At 32.0% G+C, this 23,221-nt stretch overlaps 1 protein-coding gene across 2 annotated transcripts in view; it reads left to right on the forward strand.

Moving 5' to 3' along the window:
• Positions 1-530: 530 nt before the first annotated feature.
• Positions 531-23,221, forward strand: part of LOC131958613 (uncharacterized) — a 265,579-nt gene continuing 242,888 nt past the window's right edge. The window contains exons 1-15 of one of the 2 annotated variants that reach the window (XM_059323738.1): positions 531-2,921; positions 3,588-3,681; positions 4,585-4,633; positions 7,326-7,509; positions 9,439-9,569; positions 9,701-9,766; positions 10,471-10,575; positions 11,638-11,740; positions 13,468-13,607; positions 13,791-14,040; positions 14,606-14,775; positions 15,028-15,147; positions 15,266-15,395; positions 15,495-15,675; positions 15,943-17,993. In XM_059323738.1, coding sequence (XP_059179721.1) covers positions 710-2,921; positions 3,588-3,681; positions 4,585-4,633; positions 7,326-7,509; positions 9,439-9,569; positions 9,701-9,766; positions 10,471-10,575; positions 11,638-11,740; positions 13,468-13,607; positions 13,791-14,040; positions 14,606-14,775; positions 15,028-15,147; positions 15,266-15,395; positions 15,495-15,675; positions 15,943-16,180 — 4,173 coding nt within the window. In that variant the 5' untranslated portion in view covers positions 531-709 and the 3' untranslated portion in view covers positions 16,181-17,993. Of the gene's footprint in view, positions 2,922-3,587; positions 3,682-4,584; positions 4,634-7,325; positions 7,510-9,438; positions 9,570-9,700; positions 9,767-10,470; positions 10,576-11,637; positions 11,741-13,467; positions 13,608-13,790; positions 14,041-14,605; positions 14,776-15,027; positions 15,148-15,265; positions 15,396-15,494; positions 15,676-15,942; positions 17,994-23,221 lie in introns of those variants that run through there. The other variant, XM_059323739.1, reaches the window with a different exon arrangement.

Below are 23,221 nucleotides of genomic sequence, written 5' to 3' on the forward strand. Positions count from 1 at the left end.
TCAGGTCACAATCACGCCACAAATATTTTATTAAACTTGGGCACATACTCTCGAACCAAATCGTCTACCGTCATGTTTACACCGTCCTTATTAGTCTCTAACAGTCAAGTCTTATTTAATTTAATCTACCCACGCTACGACACAGGGACTTTCTTCTATTCCCGCGGCAACGTGCGGGACGAGCATGTTAGTATGGTATCCATTGTCACGCCGACTGATTCAATTTTGACTGTGGATTGCTCTAGAACCTGAGTTCAATACGTATTTATAGTTAAGAATATTTTATCATACTATTTATATACAAATCGCCTCTGGTAAAACGTAAAGCGTTGTTTCCATATAAACTATTTTTGTTTAAATTACTTCTTTCTTTATAATAATTGACTTTGTGTCAAATCAATTTATTGCAAGTATTTTGCTGTATTTGTTTCACCATTTTCTTATTTTCCTACACAATGTTTTTAATACTTTTATTTATAATTGTATATATATATATATAATTTTATTTATATTTCAGTTGATGATATGAGTGCTGTTTTCGTGAATTCGTTTTCAAGTTTTCACGTGAATAAAGAGATATATAATTGGTCTGAACACGAAACGCAACTTTGAACACCATCCGTGCGACATTTATTGATGCATCTGAAAAAGGAAACAACATGCGTGTAACATTCTGCATTGCACATAAAAGGCCAATACGTTAAACAAAATGGAATTTAATGCCTTAATGACTGCGTCTCAAAATGAATACGACAAGGTGGTAGATATTCTTATTAAAGCAGGAGCAGATATAAACTATGTAAAACAAGATGGATATGAAACATTTATGATTACATCTGAATATGAACACGAAAAGTTAGTAGCTCTTCTTAATAAAGCAGGAGCAGATATACTTCATGTCGAAAATAATATACAGAATGCCTTAATTATTGCATCTCAAAATGGAGACGACAAGCTGGTAAATATTCTTATTAAATCAGGAGCAGACATAAACTTTGTAAAACAAGATGGATATAATGCCTTAATGATTGCATCTTTATATGGACACGATAAAGTGATAGATATTCTTATTGAAGCGGGAGCAGACATAAATCACGTGGAAGATGATGGATTTAATGCCTTAATGATTGCATCTAGAAATGGACACGACAATGTTGTAGATCATCTTATTAAAGCAGGAGCAGACATACATCATGTAAACGATAAACTATGGAATGCCTTAATGTTTGCATCTCACTATGGAAACGACAAGGTGGTAGAAATTCTTATTAAAGCAGGATCAGACATACATGAATTACAACAAAATAAATATAATGCATTAATGATTGCTTCCCAAAATGGACACGACAAGGTGGTAGATATTCTTATTAAAGCAGGAGCAGACATCAATCATGTGGAAGATGATGGATGGAATGCCTTACTTGAAGCATCTCAAAATGGACACGACAAGGTGGTAGAAATTCTTATTAAAGCAGGAGCAGACATAAACTATGTAAAACAAAATGATTATAATGCCTTAATGGTTGCATCTCAAAATGGACACGACAAGGTGGTAGATTTTCTTATTAAAGCAGGAGCAGACGTAAATCATGTGAAAGATGACGGATGGAATGCCTTAATGATTGCATCTTATAATGGACACGACAAGGTGGTAGATATTCTTATAAAAGCAGGAACAGACATAAATCACGTGGAATATGTTGGAAAGAATGCATTAATGATTTCGTCTTTAATTGGACACGACAAGGTAGTAGATATTCTTATTAAAGCGAGAGCAGACATACATCACGTGGAAGAAAATGGATGGAATGCCTTAATGCTTGCATCTCAAAATGGACACGACAAGGTGGTAGATATTCTTATTAAAGCAGGAGCAGACATAAATTTCGTGAAAGAAAATGGATGGAATGCATTACTGATTGCATCTCAAAATGGACACGAAAAGGTGGTAGATATTCTTATTAAAGCAGGAGCAGATATACACCATGTAAAAGAAAATGGATGGAACGCCTTAATGATTGCATCTCAAAGCGGACACGAAAAGGTGGTAGATATTTTAATTAACGCAGGAGCAGACATAAATCACGTGGAAGATGCTACAAGGAATGCCTTAATGATTGCATCTCTAAATGGACACGACAAGGTGGTAGATATTCTTATTAAAGCCGGAGCAGACATAAATCATGTGGGGGATAATGGATGGAATGCATTGCTGATTGCATTACAAGAAGAACACGACAAGGTGGTAGATATTCTAATTAAATGTGGAGCAGACATAAATCATTTGAAAGATAATGGATGGAATGCCTTAATGATTGCATCTCAAAATGGACACGACAAGGTGGTAGATATTCTTATTGAAGCAGGAGCAGACATAAATCATTTGAAAGATAATGGATGGAATGCCTTAATGATTGCATCTCAAAATGGACACAACAAGGTGGTAGATATTCTAATTAAATGTGGAGCAGACATACATATCGTGGAAGAAGATGGATATAATGCCTTAATGATTGCATCTAAAAAAGGACACGAAAAGGTGGTAGATATTCTTATTAAAGCAGGAGCAGACATAAGCCATGTAAAACAAAATGGAAATAATGCCTTATTGATTGCATCTAACCATGGACACGACAAGGTGGTAGATAGTCTTATTAATGAGGGAGCTGACATAATCTATGTAAATGAAATCGCTCAAGACTCTTCATTTTTAGGTGATCGAAAAAATGATAATAAAGATTGCCTCAATACGTTTAGCTTCAGAACGACTCTATTGTTGGAATTAATTGATGTGTGCTTTCTTGCATTTGAAAATAAACAGAAACATGTTATTGATACGTTATCTTCAATGAACTTTAAAATTATCGGTAAAACGACATCAACAACAATGTTTCATTTTTTAATATCTCTATTTGAAAAAGGTATATATAATTCATCAATTATATATATATATATATATATATATATATATATATATATATATATATATATATATATACATTTATTTATTTATTTATATAGATATAGACATGTTACTGTTCTATATATACATTCATATTTGTATTGTCTATAATATATATAATTGTATATTTATGGGAGCCGGACGTTTTCCCGAAAGACACTTGCCCGAATGGACACTTGCCCGAATGCGACTAATGCACGAATGGACACTTGCCCGACATTGGTCCTATTCGGGCAAGTGTCCATTCGAGAAGTCGGCCTTCGGGTAAACGACATTCGGGCAAGTGTCTTTCGGGAATTTGTCGTAGCCCCATATGTATATACACATATATATATATATATATATATATATATATATATATATATATATATATATATATATATATATTTACATATCATGTTGAAGATCATGGATGGAATGCCTTAATGCTTGCATCTCAAAATGGACACGACAAGGTGTTAGATACTATTATTAAAGCAGTAGCAGACATAAATTTCGTGGAAGAAAATGGATGTATATATATATATATATATATATATATATATATATATATATATATATATATATATATATATATATATATATATATATATATATAAATCTCTTATTTTCATTAAATAACCAGCACTAAAACAAGATTTACAAAACGTCACCAAAAACGAACTGAGAGACGCAACCGTCAGTGAACAAAACGACGCAGAAGTCCGCCACGTTAAAAGGTATGTAATTTGTGTAGCTTACAGAAACATGTCTGGACATTTCCAACAGCAAAATAAAAAACAAAAATTACATACATGCAACAGCGAAGTGATATTTAAATTATAATTTACTTTAAAACAATACCGTCACACAGATTTAACATTATAAATAACACAAATTACATACGCCAGTAGGCTTACATATATTTTAATACTGACCGCGAGACTTAATTCAATGTATAACTTCTCACATAGAAGGTACTAGACAGGTAAACTCATAGGCCTACTGTGCTGTTAACTTTGTCTATAAATGTAACACTTCTCAATACCCCGTGATCACCTCGTTCATTACCATTATGACAAGCGAACTTATTTAACCTGGGCGCAGAACATGACCAGTAACAATTACCATCTATTTTCCCATCTGATCATGAACACCTTATCAAACGCACACGCTGCGCAATAAGCTTAAGTAGGATATTACCCCCAGTGTTTCTTCCAGACTTTTTTCTCCGGGGGGGGGGGGGGGGGCACTTGAAATTTTCGGGGGTGGGGGGGCGGTAGACTTTCTTCGGGGGGGGGGCGGACACTGTTAAAAGTATATATTTTCTATATAAATTATATAAATTTCATTTCGTTCGGAAAGAAACTCTCATTACCCCACTGTCGAAATGAAATTTACGCGATATTCGATCGTGAGGAGAATGGTCGGGATTCCTTTAAGGCTGTAGTGTTGTAAATATGAAAGCTTTAGAAAGAGTAGTTAAACATAATTTTTCGAACCATTTATACAAATCACCACACCATTGTTATTGAAACATGTCAAGGCAATGTGTATTTGTTTTCTCATCACAAAAAATTATAAACTAATGCATCCAAACAAATACTGCACATTTTGTGTATCGATGATTTCTATAACAACAGATCCATCGATTGCTATATAAAGACTGTTCTTCTGTCTCACAACAATCAGGTAGGAAGTTTTTATTGTTTGTATAACACCAAAATGCACAATATATTAACTCGCTTTTGAAAAAAATAATATCCGATGAAAATTACGTGTTATTATGGGACGCTGTATAGAAGTTATTTTGTTTGGTCCGTGGGTGTCTATTGTGCAATTCGACAACTTGTTTGTTGTATGGGAAACATTCAAATTTGGGCTTATATAAACCTACCAATGATGCTGATATTCAGACTGCATGGCTATTCTTAGAGTAAAAGTATGTATTTATATGTAAGAAAAAGCGGGTCTAGGCATATCGATCGCAGGTGGGAGGGGGGGGGTGGAGCTGGTGGTGGAGCTGCTCCCCCTCTGGCTATTTTCATCAAACTGGCGCCTTTATTGGAAACGTTTAAAACTCAAATTTTTAAACTGATAAAAATATGTTTAGACCCACATCGATGTAAATTACAAGATTTTTATCATGCAGCAAACAGTAGCAAATGTATATTAAACATCATTTTATTTTACTAGATCTAGATCTATATTAAATTTAAATAAGGCTATATATCGTATTAAAAAACCAACTTAAACTAAAACTGACCGTTGTTGTAACTTTAGAATTTGTTTCAAATAGTAGGTAATTATCAAAAAGTAATGTCCCATTTAGATTCTTTGGTGTATCCCACTAAATATATTGTGACTAAGACAACATAATTCGTTAATTTAGAGGTTACTAAATGTAATTAAATCCAGTAAAGAAAAAATATTCAGGATGGGAAAGGAAGAAATTGAAAGGCATTTCAGATTGCCAACAAACATCATCCACGTGGACCAAACAAGAGACATATATTTCAAACTGAATGTCTTTACTTCGACATAAAAAAAAGAGGTTGACGCGTCTGAAGATACCGAAGTACAAAATATGTAAGCAACTACATCTTCTCATATGCAGATTCAAGTCGTCGAGACTCTAGACAATAATAAGGTATTGTCTATAAATATTTTAGAAGATACCATATAGAAGACGATATTGACAGAACAGAGCCAGTCAAACTTTATTCTATAAGTGTCTTAGTAAATTTCATACTTTCAATGTATCTTTCATAGTCTAATAGAAAATGTTAAATTTCCTGTTTGCCATATTACTTTTAACTGTGGGTGTTGTGTTTATATGTCCTAAAGTAACTATATGATCGTTGAATCTAAATGTTGATTCATATCTTATCTGGATCACATTCGTGTTTTCAAGTACACATATCCTGTTAAGCTAAGATAAAGAGCGTCGAATGCGTGTTGTACACAATTAAGTTGTTTTTCATTCACTGTAAATTTGTAGATTGATGTGGTCCCATTTTTACAACTTAGTGGGTCCTATATATAATAATAAATAGCATGTAGTTAATAAAGAATTCGAAAATAAAATTACATATAAATATATCTACACGCGGTGTATTAATAAATCTAATAAACATTCTAAAATTGAGCTATTATATTTGGGAGGTAAGTTAAAAAACAACAACATTTCTTAAAGGTCTCAAGTTTACTTTACTGTACAGCGTCGACTCGCTATGTGTTGCCAGGCCTCAGTTCAGAGTTGCGTATCTGAGCGATGATATAAAAATGTGAGACTACACTGTGTGTATACTTTGCTTGTTCAAAGAAAAAGTTAAATCTTGACTATGGGATCCGGATTTTCGCCTACATATGTCCGAAATTACACTTGTTCAAATGGGACCAATACCCAAATTAGAAAGATACACGAAAGATATTCACCGTTTGTATGAAAAATAAATATTAAGTATGTGGATCACTTAGTAGACATTCTGCAAAAAAAATGTGAAGTAAACATTTTGATAATTTTAAGCATAATACTAACACAGTTCTAAGTAGAAGTTTGTTTATATATATATATATATATATATATATATATATATATATATATATATATATATATATATATATATATATATATATATATATATATATATATATATATATATATATATATATATATATATATATATATATGAATATATATATGAGAGTGAAGGGTGATGAATGTGGGTGAATGTTTTTTATACGTTGTACCCTCTCATATTCGTCTCTGTTCAGTCCTCGTACTGTAAGATGTGCAGTCCGGTTTATACCTGTTTGCTTAAAGAGTTTATAAGGTATGTGAGAGCGTGTTTTATTGCTCTGTTTCTTCCTTTTCTCCCAAAAAGGGTAGTGTAGGTTAGTTCTGTTCTCTTAGATATTCATTATATCTTAGTCTGCGTAAAAGCGTATGTATATTTAGAATTATTGTGTATATAGTATTAACATTTCTATAATTAACAATTGGTTTTTTATTTAGTCTTTTAAAACCCGTTTGTTGATGTTTCGTCTTGTATGTTGCGTGACGCACTGCATCACCAGTACAGGCGTATCCGTTTTCACAACGTACTAGTGGCCCCGACAGTGATTTGAACTAGACTGTTTGTTTTGTGTCTCTGTCCACACATCAAATTAGCTTACTCTTGCTAGTGTGTACACTGGCTAGTCCTTAGTACTGAAGCATGCGTATGGTTAAAAATTGATCGAAGTCAGTCAGTCGGTTGTCGAACCAGGGGTCGACTGACCCGTAAACAAGCGACCGAATGAAATAGCATTGTGTTGTAAATAATGTTAAAAATAATTTAATAACATGAATTTTAAAACATAATTTTTTTTTTACTTCCAGAGAACAAACTATTATGAATTAAAGGAGTTTGTTTCTGATGTTATGTCAGAGTTTTTGAACATGAGAGACTTTGACGCTTTACATTTCTTCATGTGTCAGAGGTGTTTGAGGACAATTTACTCTATTCTAAATGCGGAAGATAATCTGAAGTTTTTCACACTACTCTTAGATCTTAACTATGCGGGTAATTTAGTTTTATAGCTTGTCGTCTTATTTTAGTAAGAGCTGTGTCTTAGCTTACATAAATAAATGTCGTTCTTTTTTTTTGTGACAAGACTGACAAATGATAAAAGCTTGATGTTATGGACCCTAAACACCAGTATAGAAGTTATAATTATGTTGTACTCGTAATTTACATTCAGTCTGTGTTATTACTCGTATGTTGAATCACTGCCTGTGTCTCTCCAAGTTTGTTCAGTCGCCTTAGGCAATACGGACATCGTTGTATATGAGATTTTACCAATAGTACATATTTTACCTCGATTTTACCTGTAGAATTCTACATCTTAAGAAGTAGTAAGTAAAGTAAAGTTTCCCTTTCAAACCTTACGGTCTATGGGGCAAGTGAAGTAGAGTTCACTTGTTTCTGTGACCTCGACATATGAAGAGATAGACTCAGGGACGGTCTACTGACTTGAACCCGGATTCGAACTCGAGACTTACGGGTTAGCAGTCCAGCTCTCTACTGCTAGACCACTCCGTCCATCTTAAGAAGTAAAATAGTAAATAAAGTTTTTGCCACATACTTTGTCATTTTGTTTCTCTTTTATGTTGCTGGCTTAACCTGCATTTTGGGCAAAACTTTGTGGTCCCAGACTTTCTCATCGTTGAGATTTTTACTTGTTGCTTTTATATGCGTGCTTCATTTTCTAATTTAAAATAACGGCCGTGTTTATTAGCCCACACAAAAATCTAGTTTAATTTAGGTCATTTTAAGTCGCATGGACAGAATTTCAAATCAAATACTGTACAAACAAATTGTGGTATGCTAAATAACTTTCGTCTCGTGAAATACACAGAAAAACAAATGTTTATAATTAAAACGAAAATGTAGTATTAAAACTGTTGCATTGATTCGATTCAAGAAACAGTATGGGCAGGAAAATACCCGTATCTAGCTAAAATATAATAGTGTGTCTAACAGTTGGTTTGCTATAGCGTAAGTTAACGTTATAATCAAGAAATGTATTAATTTGTCAGTTCAGCCGATAAAAGGGTCAGAGACATTATCAAACATAATTCCGGGCAATATACGTGTATGGTAATATATATATATATATATATATATATATATATATATATATATATATATATATATATATATATATATATATATATATATATATATATATATATATGGTTCCATGACAAATGATCTTAGGTCAAATGATCTCAAGGACAAATGATCTCGCGGACAAAAGATATCAGGACAAAATATATCAGGACAAATGATACCATGGACAATCGATCTCAGACAAAATATCTCACACCTAAATTTAATAGTGAATCTGAAGATTTTAGTTGATTTGAAAATTTTTAATTGAATACTGATTCCCTTATTTTATTTCCTCATCCAATGTCCTATTACCCTAACTCTTTTCATATCCCTTACCTATTCCTGAAGCTACACCAATGCCAATAGATGTACCTGTTATTTACCTGTGCCTATATCGGTACCTGTACAAATTATTATATTATCTCTTCATCTAAATGTCTGGGTGTTGATTGAGAGGGAGCTAATGTCCTATTGCAGTTCTCTGATACAGGTTATGTTCGGGTGGGTAATTGACTTGAGGTAAGGAGGGGGGATAAATACGCGTGGGGGATTGGGAATCGGCATGAAAGATTTAAACAACTGACCACATACTAGCCGTGCCGTACTTATGTACTGCACAAGTTTGCCTTATATAAAATAGATGGCAAACATCAAACCCTTATACGACACACGATCAGTACTTTTGTGAGCGGCGCAAACGTACACTCTAACGAAAATTATTATTTACAGAGAATAACAAAAAAAAATATAATTCAAGAGTAGAACTTTTAATTCTGACTAAGATACAAATTAAAATAAAAAAAAACGAAACATGTTCTTGATACTTTATCGTTACAGATATAACGTCGAGATGTTTAAACTATGAAAATCTTCTTGATACAAGGGCACCAGGTTTTAGCACGTCTTTAATTCGTGATATGTTGAGTCTGTTGATAAGCGGTAGTCATCATAGTACAGAGTTTGGTTTGGTAATTATTGCACAGACATCTTTTTATTCTTATTAAACAAAGCATTAGAACTTCGCGGTTAGAAAAACACATTTTATTTTAGTTGTGCAAAAAGGTAGCTAATAAGAATTTTATTCCACACGTAATTGCAGCGTTTGGCAGAGAAGGACGTTGTGAAAACATTTACAGATTGCCTCACCCTTTACAAAGACGTACAGGTAATGTAATTTTAAAATATAAGCGTATAATTTTAAAATTTCTCTTTTAACTGAATTGATAGCATTTTTGCATAACACGCTTAATAATAATATATTTGTGAAATTTCTAAGCATGGTATTCTTAATTATTATTTTATTAAAATTGTTTGTTTTATAGCTGATTTAGATGTAAGACTGAGCTGTTTTTTTAAAAAATCAATAAATGAGTTACATAAATCATCTTTTCCTCTATTACTTCATCCAACTAGATTAATGTTTAATTCTTATTGCGCCTGCTGTATGATGATTGCCTTATCTACACACGTTAGCCTCATTACAACTTCCACACTTCCCTATGTGAGCCATATTTGAAAAACATCTGCAACCCTCGCTCCAAATTTGGATCCCGATATTTCTATTATTCCCAGCTTTATCATCAAAGCAATGCATTGTGTGCTATTTGCTTTTTTGATAATTTTATTCAAAGTGTATCAGCCTGCAATTCTCCGAACGTGTATACTTATACTTTAATGGCTGGTATACTGATGCTGGATAACAGTATTCTAGACTCTTCATTTTATGTCACAACAATTTAATGTACTAATCGGTTTCTTATAGCACTGGACCAAATCATGATCTGCTGACTTAATATACGTGAAAATTTCTACTAAACATTAGCTGTGTAGGAAAAACAATTAATTAAATATGAATGTTTAAAATTACAGAACTCCCAATCTAAATGGATCATTAGTCAAGTTGTTACCATTTTATATAACATTGCCCGAAGAAAGGGCGCGAAGATTTTTTTCTCAATGAACAACACGTACAGTGTAAGTAAATATTCTAATAAATGCTTGCATATGAAATGTGTTTGTACATCATCGTTTTACATCGCAAAAATGTAGAGATATAAAAATATTAAAATGTTAACTTTTTGTAGAGACAAAATATATACTGTACTATTTACGTATACAATAGACCGAATAAATAAATAACAAATAACAAATATTCAAATCTCTTAAATATAAAGATAGAAATCTTTGTAATGAAGAAGATTATGCTTTTAACAAGTGAGAATCTGTTTTTCAAGAAATTATAATTAATATTTTTTCATTAAAGAAAATATACATAATTGTGATAAAACAAACACTTTTGTGTTTACGATATACAATATGCGTCTAAAAGCTGTATGTAGTGTAACATTAAATGCATATTAAATGTATACATGATGTTAAAGAGTTATACTACGGAAAAAAAAATACTCTTAACTAAAATTGTATTTATATGTTTGCTCCAACGTTAGTGTAACTACGGGCAAATAGGTGCATGCATCAGAACATTTTCTGAAAATATGGGAGCGATGGGAACGGCTGCCATCTGAACAAGCAATTAATTTTGTTTTCAAATTTTGAAAATATTTTATTGTGAACTATTTTTTTTTTTTTTGCAAATGGAATTTCGGTATTTCACAAAAGTCATTTATGAACTGCAATGTATTAATCAAAATGTTTTCTTTTCTCTAGAATATTTGTTTTCAAAACAAAGATCGCCAAAAAATAGCAATATTAACATTATTAAAAAATATAATGACTTGCGCTCAGTCTCTTTCTTTAAAACGCCCCTTATTACTCCAAGCTCTGCTCTGCTTGGTACATGCTACATGTGTAGGGAAAGTTAAGGCAGCTGACTGTAGAGCTAGTCACACTATCTTAGTAAACAAATTAACTGCACTTTATCGTCTAAATCAGCCGATATTTTTTTTGACTAACTGAAATAAAACAGTGCATTATGTCATTCAATTGAAATACCGCACTTTCAAAAATAGAATATACTAAACATTTTATACATTCTAAAATGCCTTCAGAAATCTAATACAGTTATATTTTCAACAGGTTATTCAAAATATGGATTTCAAAGAAAAAGCCGTAGCTATGGATGCAGCACTTTTACTGTTAAATATACAAGAGGATTCTCCTATAGATACAGGGGCATTTAGTAATTATTTAAGCATTGGTCTATTATCTGTCAAATATATTAATACTAATAGTTTCGCTGTTTGTGTATCTATCTATGTATCTGACAAGAACGCTGTAGAGAAAACACAAGCAAAATAAAAACATGCATAGTAATACGGAAACGAAATATGACGTTAAGTAGTAGAAAATAATATCAAGCCGGAGAGTGCACACAGTAATATGACGTCAATGATTCTCGAGTAAACATTGAATAAAAAGGCAATTTTGTCTAATCTAAGTGGTTTGCATGAAGAGTTACTTTCATGCAATTCTTCGGGTAGTGGCTAAGCGCGACATAAGTTTTTCTTTCTGACTTTTTCCTTCCCGGATTGAGGAACTTTTTCTAATCTAAAAAGTGTTTAGCTCTTTTTATGTATCTCTTCCGGTAGGGGCGAAGCCCCGCCCAGGTTCTTCCTTTTGTTTGTATGATCTACAAATGCGACCAGTGTTTTTTCAGACTTTTTCCACCCCGGAGAGGGGTGGGGGTACTTGAAATTTTCGGGGGCGGGGGTAGAATTTTCAGGACACTGGAAAAAGTATATAATTATATTTCGTTGAATGGGACGGTAGATATGTTTTGGGGGTAGGGGGTGTTTTAGTTTAGAGAAAATAGCACTATCAACCTAGCGCCCGTTGTATCCTTCCTCAACGGGCCATTTTTCTCGTGCTTAATATTTTACGAAATATTATCAATTCAATTTCTTTAAATAGATTTGCAAGAAAGATTATTTATATGTCATGCCCATCGTAGAAAACGTTTCCGAGTTGCATTTTATATTTTTTATCCGAATTAAGAAACAAGTATTGAAATTAAAATACTTCAGTTACAAAAAAAAAACTTATTTTGTTAAATACATTTTTCACTTACTATCATACATTAAAACAAAAAAAAATCCTACTATTAAAGAAAAAAAATAGTTGCGAATTCTCTGTGAAATTCTATAATTATGTATACATTTAATTTAATTAAAAACATTTTCTAATTTAATAATAAACCATTAAAAACAAAATGGATATTAGTTGAAGCACAATGAAAAGAAAAAACAAGTAAAATAGTTAAACAGTGAAAGAAAGTCAAATTTAGAAATTGAAGATACAACCTTATAACAACTGCAACTAACTACCCCTTTTTTGTTTTATGCAGTGTTGCCTTTTAATCAACTAAAATTACCAAAATTTAATAATTTTTATTTATTAGAATTGTATAAAAAACTTTAAAGATTAAGCATGAATAATTTATTCATGTAAATCACATTGTCAAAAAGTCCTATTTTAATATATAATAACTTACTTTTTTGAGCAACTAAAATGTGTGCTCTTACATTATAATTATTGCTAAAAGTATATTATTTATGCGTTTTATGGTTATGACGCAAAGTTTATTTAAACATGCGTATACGATTCAATGTTCAAACTTTTCACCCATACCGAATTAACAAGCATAAAAATCCTGAAAATATAAGTTAAATTATGAATACCAATAACACAATTTTGTACACGTAAACCATAATTCGTGCATTTTAATTATGAAAATATTATGTAAATATAATTCAGAATTTAGAATTAATAAGTTTGTTATGATTAGGCCCTTATAATTGCTTAACGTGCAATAATACTATTTTTCTATAGTTATTTATTTAGCTAGCAAATTATTATTATCTTAGAATTAATATGAATCGTTTGGCATATGTATTTAATATATTACAGAGAATTTAAAACATCGTCTAAAAGAAACTTTGATTCGAGATGTTGTAAGGAATGAAGAGGATCTAGGAGGATATTCGCGATCTGAGCTCCTTCAAGGACTGGCAAAATTCTTAGAACAAAATGAGGATGTGCTGAACGAGGTTATCATAATTGTCCGTAATATAGTCCGTAATATAGTCCGTTCACACCTCCATGTGTTTTGGCATATATAAATTCTTACCTAGTTGTTGTTTTAATTTAATAATACTGATGTATGTATTGTTTGTTTCAGTAAGAGAACACATAGCATCGTTTTATAAATTATGTTCATAAAAATTTGGCAGGTACTTCCATTGTTTCCGCACTTAAAAGAAATACTAACACATAATGATCCTGATGAACAAATATTTACGACACAATGTTTGAGAGAACTAAGTAGAAATAAAGAGGGAAGTGAGAAAATCATCACAGACGAAGAATTAAATGACATGTTAATAGAATTAATAAACAGCCATAATGGGGATCTTTCTGCTAACGTACATTCAGTACTTTGGAGAGCTGGACGTACAACAGGAATATTGCCATCAAAAACAGGTTAAAAATATAATATATGTTGTATTTTGCTAGCAGATAGGGGTCGGTGTGGTCGAGTCGGTAAAGCTCATGGCTGCTAAACCGAAAAAGTCTCAAGTTCGAACCCTCGGGCAGATGAGGCTCGTTAGCTGAGGACAGCCACTCTTCTAATAGAGACAACTCCAAAATTAAACAACTGCTGCCTTGTAGTTTGTTCTTGGTTGGACAAAGGCTACGGAAGCAAATCCAAAAAAGAAAAGCAGGCTGAAATCGGAATCAATGGCCTCAATGTCGCATAACCAGTTGACACGTAACGCTTAATTGTGTTGGAGGCGTGGTCGAGTCGCAAAAAGCTCATGGTTGATAAATTCGAACAAAGTCTCGACTTCAAACCCACTGGCAGATAAATCTCGATCCCCTTCAACACTAATAATTAAGAACGAAGAAAAAGAAGAAGAAGCTAGCAGATAAATAGATTAATTTACATTTAATTAAGACATTTTCTGGTACTACAATGAATATTTAATAATTGTGGATTGTCCAAATGTCATCATTTTTGATGGACATTTCGTTTTAATATCTATAGATGTTGTGCTGTCTGATGAGTTTCCCAAGAAATTTGAAATTAAACCAGCGTCGTTAGGTCAAGGAGGTTTTGGTAGCGTCCATCTTGTTGTGGATATAGATCAACCAGAGGATGAAAAATTTGTTGCAAAGAAAACACACGCAGACCCAAATAACCAAAAGAAGTGGATGGTACGTAGGGGCGATCATATGATGACATGCGTTGAAATTTGTTACGCTAAATTTTAAAATAATAAAGCATAGATGTTGTATGTAAATTCGTATATCATCAAATAGTCAGTTATCTAATTTCACAAAGGTTAGTATAAGAAATTCTTTATTGTAGGCCTATTTACCTATTTCCAAGCACTTCTGTGATATATAACTGACTGCGTGCAAGTATATATTTACAGCTTTACACATATTCTATTTCTTTTTAATCAGGAGAGCTTACAATTAGAGGCTTCAACTCTAATTAAACTGAAACACAAAAACATAGTCAAGTTTCATGGGTATCAAAGGAAAGAAAATAATATAATCTTATTTCTGGAGTACCTAAAAATGGTAAAACATTATATCTTTACTAATCACCACTGTATTATGTGATACTCACGTTAGAAATTTAAAACTGTATTAAAATGTCAGTTGATTTTCACTGACAATGGTTGTGTTATATCTAAAGGGCACCCTTTCCACGTTCATCAAACAACACACAAGACTCAATGAAGGTTTGACCAGACAGTTTACAATTCAAATTCTGGAAGGCGTAAAATACCTACATGAAAACAACATCTTGCATTTGGACATCAAAGGTACTACAAAATAATATAATTATTTTTACTCCAAGTGCAACCATTTAAAAAAAAAACTAATTTACAGAATTTTGAGCAAATTATTTACATTTTTAACAGGTACTAATATTCTAATGGTGGACGAATCAAACATTAAGCTAACAGACTTTGGCCTGTCGACAATACTTAACGAGGAAGAAGGAGTTGAAGCAGAAAGGGGCACAACTCGATATATGGCTCCTGAGATGATTAACTGCCCTGATGGTAGAATATTTAAACATTGTTGCAGCTTGGACATTTGGTGAGAATGTTTTATTTAAATAATACTTAAATAACAATAGGTTTTAGAATAAAACCAAAAACTATTCTAAAATATATAATGCATTTCTTGTTTTACTAACATAAAAATGTATAATTTATATTACTAATCTAACCAACAATTATTATTTTTGTCATCTTAAGTTAAACAGACATTGATTCCAAACAAATTAATTTTAATATGCACACATGTTTTTTCCAATATTCCATTTGTGCAATATATATTATAGCACATTTTAAATTCGCTTAGGAGTGTGGGAAGTACAGTTGTAGAGATGATAACTGGATCACCACCAAACTCAACAACGACATCAGTCAGGGTACTTTTTAAAATTGCTATGCTGCAGAGACCAAAGTATGAGCTGTCAATCACAGCGTCAAAAAACCTACGAGATTTTTTAGAAAAGACATTTACACCTGAAGCAGAACAAAGACCATCTGCAGAAGATTTATTGAGAGAAGATCCGTTTATAACAGACGGTTTATAAATGATGACTATTATTGTATGATTTGTGCTTATTATTACAAATACTCTGTAGCTATCTTTTGTGAATAAATATTTGAGCTGTTCGTGGATATGTAAAAGTTGTAAAGATACAAAATAAATCTTTAGATAAGCATTAAACAAGATGAAAGTGTTAAATATTTATAGTAAATGCAAATGTGTGCTTCAAATTAGCCATATATAATGTAAAAAAATAAGTTTTTTTTTATCAGTTTACTGTCAAAATATATCTTTAATAAAAATCATTGTAAAACTCATTTAGCCACATTTTTTAACAGTTATATTAAAGAAAGTATACAATAAAATAAAAAACATCACTAATTGTTGAAAACCAGCTATGAAATCGTGTCCGAATATCTTTTTTACCACAGTGTTTCTCAATCCTAATAAAATGTACTATTAGCTATTGTGAAAAGGAAAGCATAATTTCCATTGGTATTATAAGAATGTTTAAAAGCCAAGACTTCAAACGCAGGAAATTAATTTTACAATCTTATTAGAGGATTAAAAGAAATATTTATGTTAATTTTCAGGAACAATGTTTTATAAATAAACGAATTAGAAAGCGCCCGATCTTTAGCTATGGTTTGTAAAATCTGATATTTTTTGACAAAGTAAAAATATTGTAGCGCATATATGTTGATTTTAGATATATTGTGTAATTAAATCTAAACCTTATAAAATATTAGTTTTTTCAAACAAATCAGTTTAGTTGTCTAAACATTAAGTTTGCTGCTATTCGCCAAATAATCGGACCACATTTTCTGATACGTGAACCTGCAATAATCAGTTTAGTTTTCTCAACATTAAGTTCGTTTCTATTTGCCAATATATGGGACGACATTTTCGGAGACCTGAGTTAATTATTGCTAAGTAAAACTTTACGATTTCCGACCACTGGCTTGATTTAGTAAGACGTCGCTGATTTCTGCCAGCTGTGATGCACACGTGACTCATCATAGAAAAAGTAATGGCGAATACGCATAGTGCTGACCACTTCATCTTTTCATTCAAAATGTCACAGAAACTGCACTACAGACAGTCAGTTAAAAAATTGTAACTTCATTTTTTCTATGAATAACTTTATATTTTAATCTACTTTACAGTTCACTTTATGTTTACTTATGAATAAAATAATATAGCAAAACATAAAATACTTATCCAACCAATCTATTTTTCAACTATATAAGTCAACTATAATAAATAATGTTATACAAAAATGGTATATACACTATGCATTTTTACATGATTAGATTATAGATCACGTACTATAACATCATGATGTTATACACTCAAACACACGTTGTTCAGGTTTTGCTACAGATGCTTGAATCTGCTTTATAAAATATATTATTTCAGTCGTTTTGTGTAATATATTATTTATTAACATTATTTTGGATATATTTTATATATTGTATTTTTATTTTTATTTTTAGAAAACATGGTAATACAAATTTTAAAGTTATGTCAGTTAAAATAAATTATATTTCATGCATTATTATCACTGTCACTAAGCATACAATATTAAAATTAAGTGTTTTAACATAAATAATTACATATATTAATAACACTTTAAACTGTTTGCAATTACTTATTGCGTATTAATATTTTCATCTATTTCCATACATTTTAACGAATATTATTGTTGATAAGCTGTATAAATTTTCAAATATTTTCATTAAAGCCTTAGCTAAACCAGAGCCAAATGGAAATAGGCATAATGTATTTGAATGTAATTAATAAGAGGAAAATATAATTTCTTACTCAAGGTTTTAAGGTTGGAGATATGTGGGAGGTACTGAACAATGAAAAGCAATAAATCTAAAGTTAGCATAACCCTAATGAGTTATTTACTACTATTGTTAAAATTAAAGTTACAATACTACAAATTAAGCTTCACTTGTTGAACAAAACATCGTATCACGTGTAAATAACTAAGCATTCTGTGGGACGGCTTGGTGAGGCTGTAATGCACTGGACTACAGACCTTGAAGTCACGAGTTGAAATCTGGGACTCGAGTTTAATGGACATACCTGTGTTTTACCTGCTCTGACTCGGGTGAAAGTAAATGCAACTGGTTACTTTACACAAACAACTTTCACCGATTCACTCCCTTGTCTTTTACACTATAGGGATAATGACTAGTAGTTTCCCAACCTTTCCAAATTTAGAGGGGAGAGAACGTAGCGTTTTATAACCAACGCAAAAAGTATATTTATAAATGGGGGAAGGGATTTATAATTCACCATGTGTGGCTGAAAGGGGTTGCTAAGCGTGAGCTATCAACAACTAGATTGTTTAGTAACAAACTAAAGAAGTTTATTATCAAACACCGCTGATAGGAAGATATCTAAGATTCATACTTAAAGTGACTTAACGCGTATTTGAATTGTAAAATCATATATTTTGTTGTGTTGTAGAAAATAAGTCAGTCTCCTTCGATGTGAATAAACATAAAAATTATAAATCAAAAGATATTGATTGATACGATAGACCATTAATATTAGGTAAAATAAACCAAAACAATTCACGATAGGTTATTGACTAATCTCGTTTGTAAGGGAGACATATTGTTACCCTAAAACCTTCAGGATAGCATGACTTTGTTTGTTTTAATTGCAATCTTTGGTTTTATTTGTAGCTTAAATATCATACAACAATGTTTCTATGTTTTAATTTTTAATTATTTGTTTTGGGTTGATCGACACAGAAATTCGGATAAATACTGGTGTAGTCCGTATTAAACTAAGCTTAAATATTCGTAATGAATATAATGAATACTTCTATTTGAAAAAAATGATAAAAACCCCCACATCCTATTTCTCCCCCTCACCCCTTCCTTTCCCACTCCCACACATAAACACATTTACTATTTTCCCATTGTCAAACAAAGGTAAGTTTATACTTTTGTTAGAGTTTATTACATGTATGAAATGGTACATCAGAATTTATAGCAGGCTATAAATAGAACGGGTACATTATAATTTATATCGGACTTTAAAGTTCTCATTTTGAGCTAAAGACATGTGTAAGGACTACTAGCAACAGTGAAACGAGTAACTTCACAAACAACGACTATAGCGATGGCTAGTGCAAGTATTTTTACTTACAATGTAATGTCATGGGTTACACATATGTCAGAACTTGGCATTAACTTATTCTCTGTTTGTTATTTAAGTAATTAACGATAGTGTCGTTCTCCTATAAGGTTTTATATTGTAAAAAATACCAAAATATTTGTTTACCAGAAAACTCAGACAAACTTGCGAAATACAACACAACTAATTATAGAAGATACACCCGAGTAATTTTTAATTTAATGTACTAGCACCGGAAATGACAATCTTTAGTGAGAGATGTCATGAACCCGATATTATTCTCCTTAAACCAAGTAAGTCAAATATGGAAGATCAGTCATTATAAGGACTACATTAAGTTGTAATGAACAATGAAATTGATTACATTCTCGCTAATGCATACTTTATGATCGACGCTTCAAATCAGTTATCTATCTAATTTAATAATATTAAATAGAAAAACAGTTACACATTCTTAATTACTTCTCTTATCACAGACCATTGCAGAACGCCAATTCTGGTTGAAAGACGATGTCATCAAAACTTTTAAATAAATGATGCTACAATTGGAGGACACAACTAGTTCAACATTAGAACAAATGTCGGCATTCTTAGCTACTGGAGTGTGCAGTTATTACTTTTCAGGTTTTCTTTTAATATAAACCGGTAAATTACCTGCAACCTCAATTATGTATTACTGATTTCTTAAAGACTGATACATCAGTACATCGGTATGTAAAATCCTTTAATATGCCACCATTAAGGCACCAATGTGCATACATTTTTTCTCTTGAAAAAACTTTTGTATATATTGTATACATAGATAAATGTATTAAGTTTTAAAATTTAAAAAACATATTTTAACGCTTATATATTACAATTAAAGTTTAAACACATTGGTATAATTCTAATTTGTAGTTAATTACAAGCAAAATAAAGCAATTATTTTCTATTTCTTATAGTTTAATACATTTATAAATTACTCCAATTTTAAACATTATTTTTAATTTTGTATCCAGCGACCATAGAAGAGTTCCAGTCTCTGTTACACAAGCTAGACACCACTGCCATGACAACTGGTTCAATAGAAAGAAAATATATCCAGATAGAGGAAAATATCAACACAGTCAATGATCAACTCACACGTTTTGAAGGCGAGCTAAAATCACAAGCAAGGAAATCAAAACAACAAGATAGACGAATAGATGAGGTACAAAAAAACATGGAAGTTTTAAGAGGAAAAGAAAAAAACAAAAAGAACAATGGAGAAGACAACTGTCTCATAACATAAACCAAATGATGACATCAATACAAGAAAAAAAAATCAAGTTCTGGTAACAGGAAACGCCTGGAAGAGTTAGATGTGGTCATCAGAGATCTGGTCAAGAAAACAGATACGTGTGCCGATTCAGTCCAAGAAATCTCAGTAAAATGTAACCGTTTTGATATTGTTTACAAACGTGTAAACGTTTTGAATTTTTGTTTCAAGTGGAGCAGCTGGAATTTCAATTTCCCTATCCGTTTTATCAAAGAGGGTTTTTGTTTTCCCCTTTTTTTTCTTTTTTTCTTTTTTTCTTTTTTTATTGTAGAGCTGCCGATGGAGTACGAGGAAATCTGCAGTTCTCGAGCCGGTTAGTCAAGCTAAAGTTTCTTTTCTATTTACAATGAAATATCTAATCATGATGCTTTTTATTTCTTTAATAAATAAATTGAGTATTGAGGAGTTTGTCTCTACTAATGCTATTCATGTTTGTTATCAATGTTTAAAGACGATAATTACGAAACAAAAGTACTTAAAATGGACCAAGATTGTTTTCTCTAAATAGTATAATAGTGTGATGAACTCATCTCGCTGGTTTGTGTTTATTCAAGACTTGCATTTTATGTGATTAATTCCCCAATACATTATTGCGAAAATGTAATATGCTTTAAATATCAAAACAACAGAAGATATATAGTTTTTTGAAAATTGTTTTACTCTCAATGTAAAATTCAAATCACGATGTAGGTAAAAGAGACTGGATCAGATCCCCCACACAATATTAAAATATAAACAACGGGTAACAACTTTAATCTTTACAGCAAAAAATTCTACTAAAATAATGTAAAGAAACATAAAAAAATATGTGATGCATTTTTACATAACTACTCATTATAGAATCGTTTTTATTACTATAAATAATGCTTGAAATTGTATTGAAAAATATCCAAATACATGTCTTCGACCAGGACGTTGTCATTTGTCTGATTTGTGATGAACCCTTTTATTAACAAAAAATCCCAAAAAACATTTAGAAGAAACAATGTTTAAAATGATAATTAAATTCTTACTAATATCAAAGCCACACTTAATCAAAACAACACATTTAATCCTTAAAAAATATGTTTAAATTTTATTTCACTGAACGATGCCGTGTACCTGGGTAGCCAGTTGATACCCATGTTTTCTAGACCCCACATACCGTTCAGGTTAGAGCTGTAGCAAGCTTTGTACTACCATGCCCCGCCGTGTTTGGGAGCGCAGTTTTGGATGTACATGTCATTGTCTCGGTCAAACGTTGTGAACTTCATACCATTGTGGTCTACTAGACCGTCTGTTGCATTTCCTGTGTAGCCACCAACCTGTAGCCTGTAGCCATCTGCCTCGCTAGATATGTTTGAAGATGGAATACTTGGCGAAATAGTTTGTTCCGTTGAAGATCAAATCAACTCTCAGTTGTGTTTGGCGTTTGAAAGAAAACAAATAAACATTTTCGTTGCCCAGGTAAAAATTAACTGAACTGAAATCACCAGACACATATTCGTATTCAGTCCAATTCCTGTAAACATCTACAGTCCCAGAAACACGTCTTTGGAAAATGGTCCATCCTCCACCGTCTGTCACTGTGTCACACATGACCTGTAGTCCAGAGGTTAGGGTCCACAAAGGTCGGGGGTCAATACTTTTCACTCCGTAACAAGGATCAAATGTGACTGCTGAATTAAATTTAAAAAAAAAATCATTGTTTTTAAACAACGTAATAAATAGAGAAACGCACACACACACACACACACACACACATATATATATATATATATATATATATATATATATATATATATATATATATATATATATATATATATATATATATATATATAACATTAATAAAAGGTGTACATGAGTGTTTATTTCCTGTAGTATCACAATACAGGGGTGTTGCTATCGTAGAGCTAGCGTAAGCAAGGCAGCGAATGCCAGGCCACTTAGATGCCTTTTTTCTTTTTTGAAAACTTATAACTTGTGCATTGGAATTTAAATTTTTGTTTTATGTAAATAATTTCAAAAACAAAATTTTCTGCTGTTGAATATATTTTAATTTGTACGCCAAATCATTCTAGATGTAGAGGTGGATGGGAGCGAAAGGTTATAATTTCGCTACATAGTCCCACCCGTATTAGTAAAACTACAGGTATTCTCTGGCGTGCCATTGAGTGAGTTAGTCTATAAATAAAAGCTTGACATGCATGTGTGTGGTCGTGGTAATGTTGTGTAATGATAAGCTGTAACTTGATTTTAACTCGTCTGTAGAATCCGGCAGCGGTAGATGCATAGGCATCGTCACAAACCTCAACTGACCGGGAAATTCCTTAGTGCACCCCCGCAACACATACATGGACCCAATCCAATGGCGAACAGCAGTAGAATACGACTGGGCGCCTCGAGTTTCGCATCAGCTACTGAAGCACATGAGATCCATTGATTGAGTGTCCAGCATAGGGGGTCAGTGGTACAACTTGATTCGTCTGTCAAACTACAACAAGGACTGCCTGCGGCGGTCGAATGACTTGGCTCCCTAATGAGCACTACGGTGTCTACATTCGTTTTAAAGAGTACCCTACCAATGGGACACGAGAGTACTGTAGTTTAATCGATGTTTCCAGAGAGCATTCGCTAAGTCCATGA

This window comes from Physella acuta, unplaced genomic scaffold, assembly GCF_028476545.2.
Source record: "Physella acuta isolate Inbredline_101_S28 unplaced genomic scaffold, ASM2847654v3 ptg001345l, whole genome shotgun sequence".
Lineage (NCBI taxonomy): Eukaryota > Metazoa > Mollusca > Gastropoda > Physidae > Physella > Physella acuta.